This window comes from Vigna unguiculata, chromosome 3 (genome assembly GCF_037176805.1).
Source record: "Vigna unguiculata cultivar grain cowpea cultivar isolate G323 ecotype 2 chromosome 3, ASM3717680v1, whole genome shotgun sequence".
NCBI classification, from domain to species: Eukaryota; Viridiplantae; Streptophyta; class Magnoliopsida; order Fabales; family Fabaceae; genus Vigna; species Vigna unguiculata.
The window spans coordinates 15,122,256-15,140,271 of NC_140794.1; the positions used below are offsets into that span (position 1 = coordinate 15,122,256).

Genomic DNA, 18,016 nt, shown 5'->3' on the forward strand with positions numbered 1-18,016 from the left:
ATTTTATCTAAAAAGAAAAAAACTAAAAAGGCGACAATGTTTATGTACAGTGTGTGACGGAAAAGAAGCAAGAGATGAAGTGGCCCTTGCTTTCTCACCCACGACCATAATTCTTATCGTGGGTTCCCCTTATATTATTAATTAATTAATTAATTAATTACTATATTTATTATTAGCTTTTATATTTTATTTTATTTTATTTTATTTTCCGATGGATGCCCCTCCACTAAATAAGCTAACTGTGTCACGTTTTGTTGGTGCCGTGGATGCTGTGAATGAATCTGCGATGCGATACGATACACCCACGCATCACATGCATATGCGTATATACGCGTAGATCTGGAGGAGTGAGTAGAACAGAGGAGAAGGAGAAAGAACAACGCAAGCGGTGTTTGTTTGTTTCAAACGCACGAGGCCATGTCGGGATTCAGAGACGCTCACTGTTTTCCGCGTCTTGTCCTCGTTGTGAATCTCGCTCTCGCTTTTCTTCACGCTCTCGTTGCTTCCCTTGCCTTCTTTCAGGTTTTCGCTTACGCCGCTTCCTGCATTTTTGCCTCACTCCGCAATTTAGGTTTTCTCCTTTAATTTCGATAAGGAACGTGCTTAAACGAGAGAATGTGTTAAATTTGGGAGGATAAACGAAACGTGCATTTTGAGCCTTTTTGTCTGTTTCTTCTCCGTCATCGTGAGCAGTGACGGTTTCCCGAATTCAATCATTTGATGTTATGAGCAGTTTTCATTTTCAGGGTTTTTTGTGTAACCGGTTGTTTTAAATATTCAATTGTCAGTTTTAGTAGTATGCTTGAGTGGTTAATTGGTTTAATTTTTGCCACCCTTTAAGTTGACTTTTTGTGGTTGCACTTCGTCACTGTTAAGTTTTTGGAATTCGATGAAACTGATTTGAGATATTAAGCTCTGTGCTAAAGTGGAAGTGCTGAAGATTGAAGTTATTTGCGTTTACTTATTGTCGGGTTTTTCTTTTCTTTTTTGTTGGGTGCTCCAGTTGATGAGGATTCACTTGAGAAACGCGCAGCTTGGTTTGACTCGGCAAAAAGTAAGTGCGTTTTAAAGGCTACTTGTCGAATTATCTGCTATAACTGGATCTTTTCTAAATAGATAAATCTGTATATATTGTAAATTTATTAAATTTTCGGTTGCCATTCGCCACTTACTGGTAGTGCTGTAGCCTCTGTGTATAACAGTGCCGTTGGAATAATGTCTATACTAATTATGAAAATTTGAGAGGGTTTCCATTGTAGCATTCACTAGAGCTTTAGGATGAGTTATTGGTCAAATGTGTGTATATTGAAGGCTAGAAGAATGTGTTTTTGTGACTACTTGTTTCCTAATTTCTAGATGGAAGAAAGTCTGTGCTGCTCTCACTGTGGAGTTCAACCGCCCTTCTTTATCCTTTCTGCTTTGCATCCTTTGTATATTTTTCTGATGATTTGCGGGGTTAGATAAGAATCTTGAATGCTGAATGTATGCAACAATTTCTCATCACAATGTAATGTCCGACTGTCTATGAAATAGTTCAAGTTAGTGCCGTGCTTTATAATAAGCAAGGACAGAAATATTGCAATACAGTTAGGCATTTGTATAACATTGCTCATAGTAATATTCTACTTATATCTTTGAATTTTATGAATGTATAAACTTTTATGGATTTTTAGTTTCCATGCTCTACTCAGTTCTAGGCTTTTTTACTTGCTATTACCTCAAGATTCTTTTTATACATATTAAGCTTCTAATGAAATGTAAATATGGTGCATTGCAGGTGTTCCATCTGTTGATCGGCTCTTCTAACTTGGGTTAGTTGTATTTTACTTTTGATGTTCAAGTATATTGTTATGTGTTACGTATTTGTCATCATTTCCTCTCTTGTACCTCTGGTTAATTTAAGCCATTTAGCATTTCAGGCTTGCTACACTATAGGAGCCCATTTTGATATTTTGTCCAGTACTTGCTACACTATTGGCAGTGCTAAATATACTCAGAATTTGAATGCCACGGAGAAAAGGATTTGTATTCCTTATTCCTGAGCATTTTCTTTTCCATTTTTCATGAGAATGGGTGCTGAAGATGGGAATGAATCCCAGATTGACCCCTAAAGGCTATAGGACTGACAGCTTGGGCCTTGGTCAGCATTCTTTAGCATATTGTTAAACTTGATAGTAAGTCTGCTGCAGAGGCAGTACCCTGTTACAACCTTTAGAAACTATAGTTTCAATTCCCCTCTCCTCTCTTCCATGTATGTGTGCGTATAGACTAAATTTCTATTATGAATATTTCACCAAATCCACTTGCGGGTTAGAAATTCAAAATGAAAATCATGCTATTTCATGTTAATTGTAAAAATTCTTTAAATGTATAGGTCAAGTACTGAAGTCTTGGACTCTGGCAGTTAGTCCAACTCTTATCTGTTGTACAGTGAAAGGCAGACATATATTGGGAATCTTGCATTTAATGGAAAACAGATTTCGAGTATCTTTTCATAGATCATGATATATTTGATTGTGCACTGAAATGGGGCCCCAATTTTGCCTTATAACTTTATCAAGGTGAATTCAATGTTCATGCTCCTTGATCATAATTGAAAACTTGGCAAGTCTCACATTATTATGGCCTTCCAAGATTGCAAAGGCTGATATCATGGGTGCCTTGCATGCCCATCTAAATAACCTAAGTCAGCTTTGGCATAAGTTAGGGTCTGGGCAATGAGCTTAATGTAAAACCACCTTACTTTCATGCATAACAGTTCTTCTGTGCAAAAGAGGCATTCTTTTGATAACGTCTTTGTCGTCTGTTGTTCAATATGTGAAAGGTTCTCTTTTATTAACTTGTAACTAAATGCATGCATCGATGAATAAAATATGAGCTGTCCATAATTCATATCCTCCCCTTGGTTTCTCTTTAATCCTTCTAAACTACTGATTTTAAAATTTCAGGTTATGTCCTTTATTTGGCATTGACACTTGTTGCTTCTTGCAAGGGATGGACCTTTTGGTCACACTCTTGTGGTTTCATGTTTATGGGTAGGCCTCCATTCTTTATTGACTAGACACCTGTGATATATTTTCATCCTAAATTAAAATGTTTGAATTGTTGAAAATTGTTTTGCAGCTTTCCCCAAAGTACTTTTTTTTGCAGCATTTCTTCTTCTTTTATCCTTCTGGTATGTAATCTTGCTTATTGTTATGACATTTAAATTTGTTTGATTAACTGGCACTGGTTGCTAGAAAAATTTACTTATAGCAAGTACTTGCAAACCCTCTTTAGTAGGGATGTCAATGGATAGGTGCTTGGTAAAATTACATGTTCCAATACCCACATGCTTATGTAGGTGGTAAATTTAATGACATTACCCCTTTTAAAGATATGATTGGATTACATTAAATAGGGAATTTGTATGATTTGATTACATCGAATAGGGTAACATCTTAGCAAATGTTTTCTATTATTAGGTAATGATTTTGTTCCTTATTATTTCATCTCTTCAATATAAATAGAGCACTCGTGTGTACAAAATAATACACAATCACAAGCAATTATTACAATATGAAATAAGAGTAGTAGTACCATTCTCGCCTATTTTGTCATTCATCTGCTGTTAGATAATGACTTTTTCTCTAGGGACATTGGCCACAACTTGACTTTTTTTCTCTTGGGTTAAACAATACCCTCAACTTCATTACTTTGACTCTCTTGAGTAAACAATACCCGTTGCAAAAAAAATTTCTCTTTGGCAGCCTCTGCGTCCTTGGAGCATTTTTTGCTCTCTAGAAGTAATCACGTCCTCTTAGTACTTTTGGTCTTTGGTAGTTGCGAGCACTCTCTATTCATTTTTGCTCTTCTGCAGCTTTGAGCGCCCTTTGAGCATTTTGCTTCATGTCAGTTGTCGCACTCTTAGGGCGTCCTTGCTCTTGGGCAACCACCACACTCTTTGAGCATTTTTGCTCTTTGCTATCCACCACCCTATTTGACCATTGTTTTCTCTTTGTTAGTCAAACAAACCTTATCGCGAACAGAGTTTCCCTTCTTTAGCAACCATTATGGTATGGTACCTAACTCTGGACCAATAGTTGCCATGGGCCACTAGCTCCATGACTTGTCTCTTGACGCATTTGGACCAAATTGATGCATGAAGCTTTGTCATTATTGACTTTGTCAACTCCAATCAACTGACTGACTTGTTCATTAAGTCTCTCAATGGATCTCATGTTTATGACATTCATAACAAGCTTGAATCACATGATACACATATGCTCCAACTTGAGGAGTGTTAAAGATATGATTTGATTTACATTAAATAGGGAAATATGATTTGATTACAAAAATAGGTAAATATCTTAGCAAATATTTCCCATTATTAGTTATTGATTTTGTTCCTTATTTTATAATATCTCTTCTTAATTATAATTAAGAGTACTCAAGAGTGTACAAGATGCAAAATTACAAGCAACCTTTCAATAACCCTACCAATGAGCACCTATATGCGGACCCATACTTATGTTGGTTGTAACTGTGATGCCTATATCTATACCAATGAGCGTGTATCCATGTGTTTTGGACTTAAACAAAAAAAATAAAAAAGTTGAAAATAAGTTTGAGAGGAAAGTGGAAGCTTTTGTAAAAGTAAATAATCACATTCGGTACGGGAAGAAAAAGTTGGAACCTATAGCATGACCCAAAAGTAAAGATGCACCTAATATATGATGTGATTGTTCTCATGTAGATTTTGAACATATCAAATATCTTGATTAAGTATTGTTTGAAAGAGGTCGTTAAGGGTGGTGAGGGGTTTCATTTGTGCATATGATAGAACCAACATGTACAATGTCATGCACACAACAAATGATTTCAACTTTGACCCGTGATGGTTGCAAACTTGCAACTGTTTGGTGGTGAAGAATGGAAAGCAAAAAGTCAATAGTAAGGTACAAAATAATGCAATTCATTGTACGAGGATGCGTGAGAATGCAAAGCATTGTGGACCATATCCCTCTTCTTCTTCCCTTCTTTATACCTGCATAATTGTCCTATCATCATCCCATCGACAGTTTTCTCAATTATCTCATATTATCACCTTCATAGTATGCTTTTGTTTCTCCATTGTCTTCTTCAACTATTTCTAAGTCTCCTCATGAAGTACTTCTCACCCAGGTTGGCAAGAAGCCATGATTGATGAAATAAAAATTTTATAATCCAATCATACTTGGACGTGTATTCCCTTCTTAGTAAATCTATTGTTAGATATCATTGGATTTCCATGAACAGAGTAGGTCGAGATGGGCAAATTGATTAATTCAATGACTATTTTCCATAGTCACCTTTTTTTTCTTTTGGGTGCATTATTAATTTTAGAAGTAGTTACCATTTACGAATTGCACTTTAAATATTTTAAATTAAATGAGTTAAAATTTTAGGTTAAAAACAGGCCCAATTCTTAGCCACCAAAAAAGCCATAGGATTATTTGTTCACTCATGAAAGCACAAAAGGCTAGGTGCGCCACAATCACCACGTTGACCCTAAAATCAGAAACACTCTCCCAGCACAAAACAAAAGAAACCTCACTGCTCAGAACAGAGGACCACTGCATCGTCGTGCGACCACCACCGCACCACTGTCGCCCCACCGCCGCACCCCCGCACTGCAAATGCGAGTCGCGCAAGCCCACTGAACAGATGAACAGAATGAAGCAAACTGCTAAGTGTTCTATAAATATGTTCTTATAACCGGTGTATTTACTTGATTCTTATGTGCGACTCCAACTCATGCTTAAACTCCAACAATCTCCCCCACAAGAGAGTCCTTATCACATTGGTACGCTTTCCCTCAACCATAAGCGCTGATCCATGAGTATCCATATTTTTATTGTCATTCACCTCAACAAAATTTATCGCGTATATATCCCTCCTAGGAAAACATTCAATACAAGGGTGACTTATTGATCCACTAGGAACTCCATTGTGCTCGTCTAAGCTTATCAATAAGATAAACCATCAACTCTTGTACTACTTGTTGGGCAATCCAAAGGGAAGAAAAACTTGGGGGACAATTTCACTAATGGGCCACTAGGCAACCACATATGAGATTTAAAACTTTACCTTCAGCTAAAAATCTGAAGACAATAGATTTGTGGGTCTTTCTAAGTTATATTACTCAATTTGTCAATTTCTATACAATGTGAGACTCTAACTCACATGAACTTCAACAGGTTGTCCAACTAATAGGTGATTTAATGGCTATTGTACTCCTAACAACATATTCATTTCCAGTGTTGTAAAAAATCCGTTATAGAAAGGCTATGGTGGAAATCGGTGGCAGAGTTATAGCTTGCCACCCACCACAACATGGCAGTGGCAATGTAGGTTTTCCATGGTGACCCATCGCAGAGCGTCGTCACAAAGCAAACATGGTCAGAGTTATGGAGTGGCATCACGGTGCCCATGGGAAATGAAAGTGAAGCTTGGTGCTCGTGCAAACCAAAGGAGTAGAGCAACGCTTATGCGAAACAAAGGAGTAGAAAACTTGGGTCCGCATGATCCAACCTAAGATAGTGAAAACCCTAATATTCTTTCTTTTCTTCTTATTTTCTCAACGGATAGTCAGCCCAAGTGTCTTCTCTTTTTGCAATGTCCAATATAGAGGCACAGTACAGGCTTATGGCTCTTACCACATTGTACTTCGCCTCCTAATCCAATTTTGCATGAATAAATGAACAGTGGTGAGATTGACTATCATGTAATTCATGAAAAGATTCTCTACGTAGATCACCACATTATTTGTTAGTCAGTGTTCCTATGGCAAAAATCAGTGGATTTATAGCTTGCCACCACAACATGGTGGTGGCAATGCAGTTTTTTATTGGCATCCAAGTGGCAGTCATGGTGGTGTCACAAAATAGCATTGCGGGACAGTCATGGAAGAAGTTGCAGAGTGCCAGTGTGGCACCGTGAAATGAAAGAGTAGCAGTCATGCCTGTGCGAATCAGAGGAGTAGCAATGGCGCACATCCGAAAGAACCGGTAGCATCAGTGAGAAGAAGACTCTGGTCTGTGTGACCCGACCCAAGATAGTGAAACCTTGATCTTCTTTCTTTTCTTATTTTCCCAGCGGGAGTCAGCCTAAGTGTTTTTTCTTTTAAAAAGGTGAGCTGGGTCGTACAACTCAACCCAAACCAAACATCACAACAAAACATTGACGTAAGACACCCTACCCGTATTGAACAAACAGTCTCCTTCAGTATTGAGCAGACTCGCTGAACCCTGCTGCTGATGCCATTGCTGCCACTGCCATTGCTCCTGCTTCCGTTGACCCTACCATTTATGCTGATGCCATCATTATGTCTGCTGTCGCAGACTGCAAGTCCACCCTACACACGTTGAACTAGCAACTCCTTCACTATGTTTTGTTGTTATGTTAAGTTTTGAACTTGAAATTTGTGGTGTTTTAATTTGATTTTATTGTGATTTGAATCTCTTAGACATGATATTATTAGTTATTAATTGTCTTTTGTTAGACAGAAGCATCTCAAACAAAAATAAAATAAAATCAAGCCATAACGGGTTATTGTTATTGTGTGATATGTGCAGCCAACCTTATCTAGTGGGATAAAGATTTGTTGTTATTGTTGCATAGCTAAATATGAACTAGTTTCTTCGTGCTGGGGCTTCCTTTTGCAGGGTTGACCTTTGCCATCAGGCAGATGATGATGATGACTACGAAGGAAGTTTTTGTGAGAACCCTCTGCTGGAAAAGACATCCAATGAATCAAACATAGCAAACATAGATAGCCATCGAAAGTGCTTTCCTCTTCGGCTCTCTCGTGTTGGAAATCGGCAAAAGATTGTGATTTTGGTATGGGAAACAATGGTTTTTTGTTATGTAATTCCGATTGTGGTATCCTTTTTCCTCTTTATTATGACTGTTGTCTAATAATTTACTTTAAAATGTATTTCATTTGTGTATAATGATGATTAATGATTTTCCAGGTTACATTGCTAGTTTTCATTACCATGATGGCATTTGCTTTGGTAATCTGGATTGGTATAGGAAATAATCCCATTGATTCTGAAGTGACAGCTCAGGTATGGGCACTGTCATTTTAGCTTTTGCTTATAATCGATCAATGAAAAAGGACTTGGATCTAAAATGGACTTGCTGAGTATTTAGTTAATGACAAAATACAATGTTATCATTTGATTCATATAGCCAATACCCAGTGGAACAAGGCTTTGGTTAGTATTGTTTATAATCAATGTTTGAAGTAGCACACTATAGCTCTGCTATAACAGTTAAGCGGACCCTGCCTGCAGGGGCTGCTGTAGTGAGGGGCTGCTGTAGTGAAGCAGTTTAGTGTAGCAGGCCAACTAGAAGATTGAATTAGGACCTATTTTGGTATTATAGCAGTGCTGTGCTGATTCGAAAAACCCTTTGAAGTATGGTTTGTGACCAAAATTATCTTGCAGGTATATTTAGATCTTTCTGCTATTGGAATGATTTTGTTGGGAGGAGCATTAGCCTGTTATGGTGAGCAACTACTATTCTATTTCTCCATTGAGTTTCAGTAAATTTGAATGCAATTTTTTTCTTGTGCTTGAGTGGATATATACCTAATTTGTCTGAGGAAATGCATGTGTTGATGAGCAATGCTGAACCTAGATACATATATATATATATTAAGCTGATTATCTTTATTTTTTAACCAAAAGTCAGACATTAATTAAAGTTAGGGTATTTTAGGAAAATTATCATTATATGAAGTAAAAGTAGTTAAAATTTGTTTATATTTGAGAACAAGAAAATTTTGATCTTTATTTTATGCTTATAACTACGAAAAGAGGTAGGATTTGATTATTATTCCTTGTGATTTACAAATACAAATATAGACAAATAATAACATGTATAGTTCAAAAACGTACTTGCTGTTATAGTAACATACCTAGGATTGTTCTTGATAAAAAAAAATACTGTACTTTTTTATGATACCCAAGATTGAATATACATAAAAGAGTAGCATACTCGGTACCATGTGGGAAAATTCCAATCATTAGGTCCAAGTCAATTACTGAGGCACAGTTTATATACTTGTTAGGCAACTTAACGCCAATTAGTTTTAAGATGAACTCTAATATGCTTTTAGAGGCTATCTAATCTTTGAAAATGTCTAATCCTGCATGCATCATGCTGCAAATGTTCAGTCGTAATTGTTAGGGATGTGTTGAGATGTCCCAAATCAGATAGGAATAATGATTAGAATACTCCTTACAAATCTCGGGAAATTCTTCATCTTTGATGTCACTTTTGTAAGGAAGTTAGACCCACCATTGTTCACTATGATATTAATGCTGATAGGCATTGTTGTTGCTTCCGAGGTTTGTGAAGTGGAACTCTAACATTCATATGGTTTCTATCATGTATTTCCAAATTTGGGAGGTATACGCAGAAGATATGGGGCAATCCAGCATTGTCTGCCCTAATTACTAGGGACTTGTTAGGCAACTTCACTTAACATCAATTGGTTGAGAATAAATTCAACATGGTAACAATCTATCAAAGCCTCTATGACCACTTGTTGGGAAATCCAGCGGTAAGAACTCCACCAAAGGATCATAAGCCAAACTAATAAGAGAACAAGACACTACCTTCAACCGAAAACTTTAAGGTTATAGGTTTGTGGGTTTGTCTCACTTTTATGTTGCTTGGCCTGCCCCTTTCTACACAATGTAGAACTTCAACTCATATTTGAATTCTAACAAACTCCTTCTCAAGTAAGTCCCTTCCACATTGTAAACTCCCCTTCAAGTGCGAGCGCTTGCTTGTCCACAAGTACTCAATGGTGATCCTTACTTGCATTGCCATTCACCTAGCCAGCACGTTGCTTGGATTCAATGTCAGAAGCACCTTTGATACGAGTGATCATTTACACACTAGCACCATTCATAGTTGTCTAAGTTGATCAACAAAAAGACTTTGATACCATTGTTGGGAAATCTAAGTGAGAGAAATGGCAGGGAAATCTTAACTAATGGGTCAAAGTTGATGGTTTGCCTTGGTGATTGGCTTAGACGAGTAATAGAATTGGTGGTGAATCCCATGTGCAAATGATTCTTTTTTATCAAAAATCTTCCTAGCATCCAAATGTTATGATGTGGAGACGCAGACTTGAAGGGGAGTTGGTTGGTGTTTGGAGTTGGAGAGTGAGTTGGGCAAGATGGGTAAGCATATAAGTGAGTAATACCCACAAACTTATTGCCTTCGTAGGTTGCAGGTTGAAGGTGATATCATATTTTCTTACATGTGTTGGCTTGTAACCCATTTGTGATTCGTGAAGTCTTCCAAGTGTTTCTCCCCTCGGATTGTGCAACAAAAAGTATCTAGCTTATACCAACATATTGAGAGTAGTGTTCCATAAATAAATTTTATATGACAAAAGAAGTCTAAGCATATAATGCTAGGATGATATGGGCTTTGGTAAAGATGGATTATTATGCACTAAATTACATGTTATGTTTTTATTAACAACTAACTACTCTCCAATCAGGTAGAGGTTATATATCATGCTTTCTCTGCCTTCCGGCTTCCTTACCTTCATTTTAATATAAAAATTTACTTTAGGAAAAATTGACCGAAAGATTAATGAAACTTTCACCTATCTGTGAGATACCTAACCTAATTTTGTTGTCTAGCAAATTGAGCTGAGGTACTTGCATGTGTACGCATACCTGCACAACTCATAACCTGCACTAAAGCAGCTTCTTGTTTCCAAATTTAATAATATTTTATAATTTGCATGATTTCCCAAACCACAATCCTCCTCCAACAAAGCCTTTTCAGACAACTTCCAAAATTATAGTTAAGTGCCATTTCTTGCTTAGTTACAGGACTCTTGTGATAACATTTGACCCTGATTAGTTGGCAGGTTGGAAAAGATGTTTTTTTTTATATGCATTATTACTCACCACAAACAATCCATATAGATAGCTTGGTTAGGGATAATAATCCGGATAATAAAACACCGATCGACAATAATATGGATAATAAAACACCAAGCTATAATGTATGGGTTGTACTTAAACTAGCATAGCTTGAATATTAATGCAAGAATAATTAAGGTTCCGATCTCTTATTCTTGTATTAATATCATGGAGTAGATATTTCCATTTGCAAATAAAAATTCATTTTATAATAACGTTAGATGAATTATACGCTAAAAGGTGCTGGTCATAGTTTGGTGAGGGTTAAATTGTTGATGCCTAGTAAGTTATTATGTCAACTGTTTTTACTTTAATGTGCTGTATTTTCTAAACAGGAATCCTATTATGCTTGAAAATGAGCAAAGTGAGAGCCGAGAAACCTTCATCTGAAATGTGGAAGGTACTACATTTCTGTTCCCACTGGAGTATTTGACAATGTTTAGCCTTCGTGATTTTGAATCTTTTTTGAGGGCATGCTAGTCTCTGACACCCATGGCTGCCATCATTTAATCGAACTTTTCATCTGATGCATAATTTATATGCTTATTTTAGTTTTAAATATATTGACGTATGTTGAGATAGAAATATACAGGCTTCTGCTGTGATGCTTGTGTGTTTATTAAATTTTAATACATTGTTAACGGATTCATTTTTCTCAGGTTGCAGGTTTAACTATTGTCTCTGTACTATGCTTCACATCAAGTTCATGTGTAGAACTTTTAACTGACATCCCTGTATGTATGAGTGAAATGAGTGCAAGAATTCTACTTTTTTCTTGATAAAAGGTTTAAGATTTCCTGAACTTTCTTGTTATGTTATTTTTTATTATTGCAGATGCAGTATAGCTGGCATCAACAGCGTCTGAATGATGCTTACACCTCTCTTATACTCGTTTTGTATTATTTTGTGGGTATGTGCTGTTAATTCAGTTACCAGTTACTAGTCCACTTGCAGAAATCTTCTATTCATTCCGTGACAGTATTTGAAACAGTGTTACAAAGTCTGCTGTTTAATAATTGGTTTATGTTCTCCGTTCAATTTTCGCATAACGTATTATTGTCAATAACTTTCTGAAGTGGTTTCATCTCCTTTATATCTGAATATGATGCTTCTTCCAGGTTCATCAATACCTTCAGCAGTGATACTGTGGGTAATGAGAGAATTACCACCTGCAGAAGCTGCTGGCGTACCAGAAGAATCTAGAACAATAACTTTTGTTGCTGATAGTTCAATTGCAATTCATCATCCTCAACGCTGGACTACGGCAACAAGCATGCAGAATCAGGTGCCTATATCATATATATCTTCCTTTGGTTAAATTATCCATGCAGTGATTTCAGAATATGCAAACCGTTTCACGTCATTGTCTAAATTATTTTTTTCTCTTATCCCTTCATCTGTTGAAAATTGTTTTTTTTTCATATGAACATGGATTGCTTTGAAACTTGTTCACAATCATATTGTTTCCCTAAGAGAATAAAAAGGCATTGCATTAGGGGAATCCAGAATATAACCTTATCTAGTGAACCAGCAAGCATGGCTCATTTATTAGTCTTATAGTAGTTATGCTTTTGTCATGTGTGGCTTTGAAGATGCATAAGAACTGTTAGTGATATAAATGCTGCTAGTATTGCAGATATCAAGAGCGAGTCCTATATAATTATGCATTAACCTTTGCAAATGTCTTGTTCTGCTGGAGTTTGGACAGCTTATTGAGATATCCTCAGAATATGTTTAACCCTAAGAGCGCATAAGAGAAAATGATATGATGGATGCAAGTGCTTAAGGCTGAGAGGTTTCCCTTCCCACTGTATTTATAATCTAAATCTAAATGTATATATCAGCAATTTGATATATGAAAAATTCTTTTCTTTTTACAAATTTTGGGACGCTACTGTTTCAATGCTGGTTGGGTATTTTTCAGAGCTTGAATAACTCCCGTCCGACATGAATATGGCTGTTGCAGGGTGACCATGTTAGCCTGCTTCCAAGCTGAATGAATTAATCGATCTCGAGAAAGATTATTTTTTGTCCAAATCATGCTGACTTGACTGACTATGGGTACAGCTGATCATAACAGTTCTTTTTTAACTCCTAGGGAAAATGTGACTCAAATCCTGTACCCCTGAAATTCATCACGACATTTACAATTTTAGAACAAAATATGCTTCAATTTAAGCCTCCACCAGGATGCGGGATGCATAATCAGATCCGTGATTTGAAATTTCTGCTTGAAATTAGGTTGGAACAGTTTGAAGATCCATAATCATTTCGTGTATGGTTTAATTCGATCTTATTAGAGTTTGTACTGTTGGTCCATAAAATGGAAAGGAAAAAGAAAAATGAAAGAATCATAAAATATTAGTAGTTTGCTGAACAATTAAAAAGTGGAAATTTTATTAAAACCGTATACGATTTATTGTTCTAGGATGTTTTAAATAAAGGATCCATGAGTGCTTTCTGTAGAAAATAAAAACAAATAAAAGTTTTGATAAGTTACACCTTTCCAAACTCGGTTAATCCAACGAGAGTTTTGATAAATTAACGGAAGATTTCATTTGATTCTTCTTATGTGTTGATGACAGTTATACGAAGTTTTATCCCAAACTGCCCAGAAAACTGTACTTTCAGTAATTTCTAAAAAATGCTTTTATCTCTCAATTCTTTAATTACCTTTATAGCAATGCCGATAAAGGAATACGTACAAAATTCAGAATCTCAGTGGCAACGGTTAGGCAACTAAATGGATTTTGAATCACTATGGGGCCTGAAACGGCATAAAAGGTGGATGCCCACTGAAAAAGGTTTTTTCAATGGTGCGCCACTAACACTGCAAAACTAATTGGGGGACAAGAGCACCTAAACACACAATGCATGCAACACCATCTTTGTTGCTTGAAATTTACACTTTTACAAGATAATATGGCACATCAAATATAGAAAAAGAAAAAACAGTCAACCACAACTTTAGCAGCCATGTTACATAACATATCAACATAAAAACACCGTTGTTTCTGGAAAAGACCTTTTAGCCTGGAAACATATTTAAAAGCAAATGAAGTCAACAATTGCAAGAAACATACTTCAAACTGAGCGCACTATCAAATGAAATTAAAGCGGCGCTTGGCAGCAGCATAAAAAACCTCATTCTCACAAGGGTACCAGAAGCACTTATCTTGAGCCATATATATTTATGGTACATTCATAACATAACAGCATGCATAATAAAAATTGAGTTTTAGGCCAGCATAGCAACACAGTAAAGCTCAACCTAAAAGTACAATTATTTATAGTATTTTCTTACATAACCTGAATCAGTAAAATGTCAGTCATAATTTATTACTCAGATTGCAAGACCTGTTGTCATAACTTGGATGGTGAGAGAGGGTAGTAACAAACGAGGTGGGAGAAATAGTCAATTGTTGTTGCAGCAGCATCTGAAATCTTCATGGTTCAACTCCAAATTGTTCCACCTCAACTTTAAGAGACTTAAGATATTTAACAGCTTCATCTAAAACAGCAACAGAATCCATTTGATTACCTCCACCAGGCACAATCTTTCTCAATATCCTCACCATCCTCTTTATCTCCCTGTTATTCCCATCATTAGCTTCAGAAGACTTGTGTACAGAAGATGATGACAGCCTCTTCTTCCTTGATTTTGAGCAATAACTGGAGCAAGTATCAGACAAATTTTCATAATTTTCATGAGTCCTTGCTGTGCTTACTTCTTCCTCATCAAAGTCTTCTAGGTCATCAGCTCCTATGCTCAACAATGCATCAATGTCATTAGGATCTTCTTCAAAAGGAGATGACAATTCTCTTTCTATTTGATTGACTTTATTCTTCTCAAAATCTTGAGAAAAATTAGCATGAACATTCAAACCAGGACTGTTAAATTTGTAGGTCATTGCAGGATGGAACATAATCCTACTTCGCTGATCTGTTTGATCAAAGATAACAAAATTCTTGGGGCATGCCTCAGAGGGCTGCAATTTAAATCTTTCAAAGGGTGTTATCTGCCCCACACCTGAAGGTAAAAAAGCATCAAAGGCAGAAGCAAGTGGAGCATGCATATGAGCATTAGCATCAATGGAGTCATCTGCCAAAGGAAGAACCATCTTCTCCGGGAGAAAATATTCCTGTGTCTGCATTATATTATGTGTTCAATCTGACTGAATTTCAAGAAGCAATGCTGATTTAGCCTATGCAACTGGCAATTATTCTGTACTAAAGGTGGAAGGAAGTTCCTAAAGGAATGTTAAAACTAAACAGCAGGCGCTAAGGTGATTCCAATTTCCATCTAACATCAAGTGCCAACTTTTCCAAACTAAAACTTCATCTCTCTGCAGCTTTTGAATGATTAATGATGAAGTACAATACAAGGCAATCCCCACCCCCAAACCAATGTCCCTCAAAGCTACACTACGTAACAGGTTTTAGCAACTGACGAAAATACTCAGCCTGCAAAACAAAAATGGTGTAAAACAGCAGTAATAGTAGTAAGGGGGAAAACCAAAACTGAATTTCTTGTTAGCAATAACAGTACCAAATCTACAAGATCCTATTTATACAATTATAGAGAACTTCCACCCCATTCAAAAGTATGTTTTACATTTTAAAATGTTATCATTATCATAAACCTTCAAACCTGTTGCTTTGTAAAGCTATTAGCCACAATAAGATAATGAAACTCATTGATACTTTTAGAAACTAAAGATAAAAAAATGTCATCTGATGTTGAAATCCCAAATCCTCCGTGGCAACAGAAAAGTGGGGAAGATGAAAAACTTACCTGGCAAACAAGCATCAATTGGTTGTACGCAATGACTCCAACACTCATTTTAATTTGTCCAACTTCCTTCACAGCTCGGTATCTCTTTATTGTTATGGCAAAGTACATCCTCAAATCCCCCAACAGCTTTGGATGTGAAATGGAGAAAAACTAATCAAAAGAGTTCCTTTGCAACCTAATGGGGACTGCACCTCCAATGACAAGAAACAATATAATATGAGATTCCATAAAATGTTCATAAAACATAAACTATGGCAGCTATGTTCAATTTATCCTTTCACATATTAATAAGTCTCAAGTCATAGGAACGATACATGTTCTCCATGAAACAAAACAATTGTACCAACATCACAGTCGTTTTCATTCCATGGCATGAAATAGACATAAAACTGTTACAAGACACATTCCAATCAAAATTTCATCGAAGACAAAAATATAAAACAAGAATAGTTCTACAAACTGTAGAAGCAAATTGACACTCACCTGAGCAAACTAATTTACAGAATCACACGAAAAAACACCACCAAGCGAACACAATTTCTTTTGTGATCCACAAACAAGGAAACCCACGGCATCTTGTCTTAGCTCCACTCCAGATTATCAGATAAGACAAACCCCAAAACCTGAAACTGAACAAAGTGTCAAAGTAAGGCTTGATCTTAAAATCAAGAAGCAACCATCCATAAAAGAGTAACCAAAGGACTCAAGAACAAAACATTTCAATCTAGCTCCAAAATACTAAAACGTAAAGGCAAGATTTTTCTAGAAATAACAGTAAAGCATCACGATTATCCTCAGAAAAATCCTAAATCTAATCTGAATCACATAATCCATCGCTCAACGTACATACCCATTAACATAAACGAATTTTCACAGCCAGCTACACAGTAAAGTTCCAAACTTTGCATCAAACTAAGCCCCCCACTAAAACAGAAAATCAATTTCAGAAAGAAAACCCTAGCTAACAGTAGAGCAAAACTCATCACAAGTATATATCCTTGTTATTTAAAAAAGAAACAAACTTTACGATACAGATCTTAAAACTGGAACCTCACCAGCACAAAAACAATTACTTTTACCAAAATTGACCGCAACGTTTGAACCGAACAAATTGGGAGTCAAAGATCAAAGTGACAGATCAAGACCTAAGATTTTGTTAGAAAAAAAAGACGAAATGAAAGAGGAATCAGTGAAGGGAAGTGATGAAGAAGAAGAAGCAGAGAATTTCGGCCAGAATGCGTTTTGCCTTTGGAGCAATTTTCTTTTGTCTAAGGATTTGAAGGAGAGAGAAAGAGAGAAAGAAATGTGAGCCGTTGGATGGAATGAGCATGGTTCTTGGAAATGCACTTCCGTTTATTGCGGGTGTGATCTGAACCGTTTGATGAGAGCGCGCGTGAAGAGAAAAGTGGGGCCCGTGAGGTTTGACAATGCATACATAATGGACTCATTCCAGTCACTAGTTTCCATGTGGAGCAGTGTCTGTTTGTGGGATTAATTAATTAATTAATTAAGTAAGTAAAATTTAATTATTCTTACTTGTTGAATATGTGAAGAAATTCACACTTTATCACTTAGTTAATTGATGAAGTACTTCCTTTTATAGAAATTATTAAGTAATTATTACAGCTACTATTATTTTAAAAATACTTAGTTTACTAAGAACATTAAAGTTGTTTACACGAACTTTCTTTATTAGTAAATATAATATCTTAGCGCAGACTTTATGAATATGAATTTATTAAAATTGAAGATTTCTTTAGAAATGTTATTATTTATGATTTAAGTAGTTTTTATTTCAGACAATAAAGAAAAATCATAATCTGAATTGTGTTTTTAACATATTCTTCAAAAATAAAAAAGGCTTTATTGAAATGACATCTAAAAACGAAGGGGACGTGTGAAAGGGGAAAAGAAGACTTTATAAAAGATAAAGTTGGAGCATTTAAAGACAAATATAGAACACTTTGCAGGATTTGGACAATTCTTTTTTTACTTCCTTTCAAAAAAAAATTAAGGAAATAAACTTTTAGGTGTTACTTTTAATAGCCAAAACCTTAAAAATAAAAGAATAACGAAATTTTACTTTTATAGTTTTTTCTTTAATTTAAAGATTAACTTTGTTAAATTTAAGTGTATTATAAATTTGTATATTTTAATTGAGTTCATAGTAAAAAAATTGATTTTTACATTTACAATTTTTTTTTGTTTAAGTATTATGCGGTTTTATTTTTCTGGAAAAATT

General features: G+C 35.8%; 2 protein-coding genes across 5 annotated transcripts; one reads left to right on the forward strand and one right to left on the reverse strand.

Annotated features, from left to right (window-relative positions):
• CAND3 (tobamovirus multiplication protein) lies at positions 1-13,152 on the forward strand. 4 transcript variants are annotated; one of them, XM_028060420.2, is made up of 14 exons: positions 1-118; positions 338-522; positions 1,004-1,054; positions 1,778-1,811; positions 2,949-3,035; positions 3,124-3,175; positions 7,686-7,860; positions 7,995-8,090; positions 8,472-8,532; positions 11,315-11,379; positions 11,639-11,713; positions 11,814-11,889; positions 12,098-12,264; positions 12,946-13,152. In XM_028060420.2, the coding sequence occupies exons 2-14, from the start codon at positions 418-420 to the stop codon at positions 12,973-12,975; spliced, it is 1,074 nt and encodes a 357-aa protein (XP_027916221.1). In that variant the 5' UTR covers positions 1-118; positions 338-417; the 3' UTR covers positions 12,976-13,152. The 4 variants fall into 4 exon arrangements, with proteins under 4 accessions (XP_027916221.1, XP_027916222.1, XP_085526708.1 ...); XM_028060421.2 differs by lacking the exon at positions 1-118 and having other exon boundaries at positions 221-522; positions 12,904-13,152; XM_085670582.1 differs by lacking the exon at positions 1-118 and having other exon boundaries at positions 221-522.
• A 986-nt stretch (positions 13,153-14,138) lies between these two features.
• Positions 14,139-15,959, reverse strand: LOC114177737 (basic helix-loop-helix (bHLH) DNA-binding superfamily protein). The gene is made up of 2 exons (XM_028063236.2): positions 15,775-15,959; positions 14,139-15,443 (listed from the first exon to the last, which is right to left on the reverse strand). Exon 2 carries the CDS (start codon positions 15,131-15,133, stop codon positions 14,426-14,428), a length of 708 nt encoding a protein of 235 aa, XP_027919037.1. The 5' UTR covers positions 15,134-15,443; positions 15,775-15,959; the 3' UTR covers positions 14,139-14,425.
• Between the last annotated feature and the right edge of the window lie 2,057 nt (positions 15,960-18,016).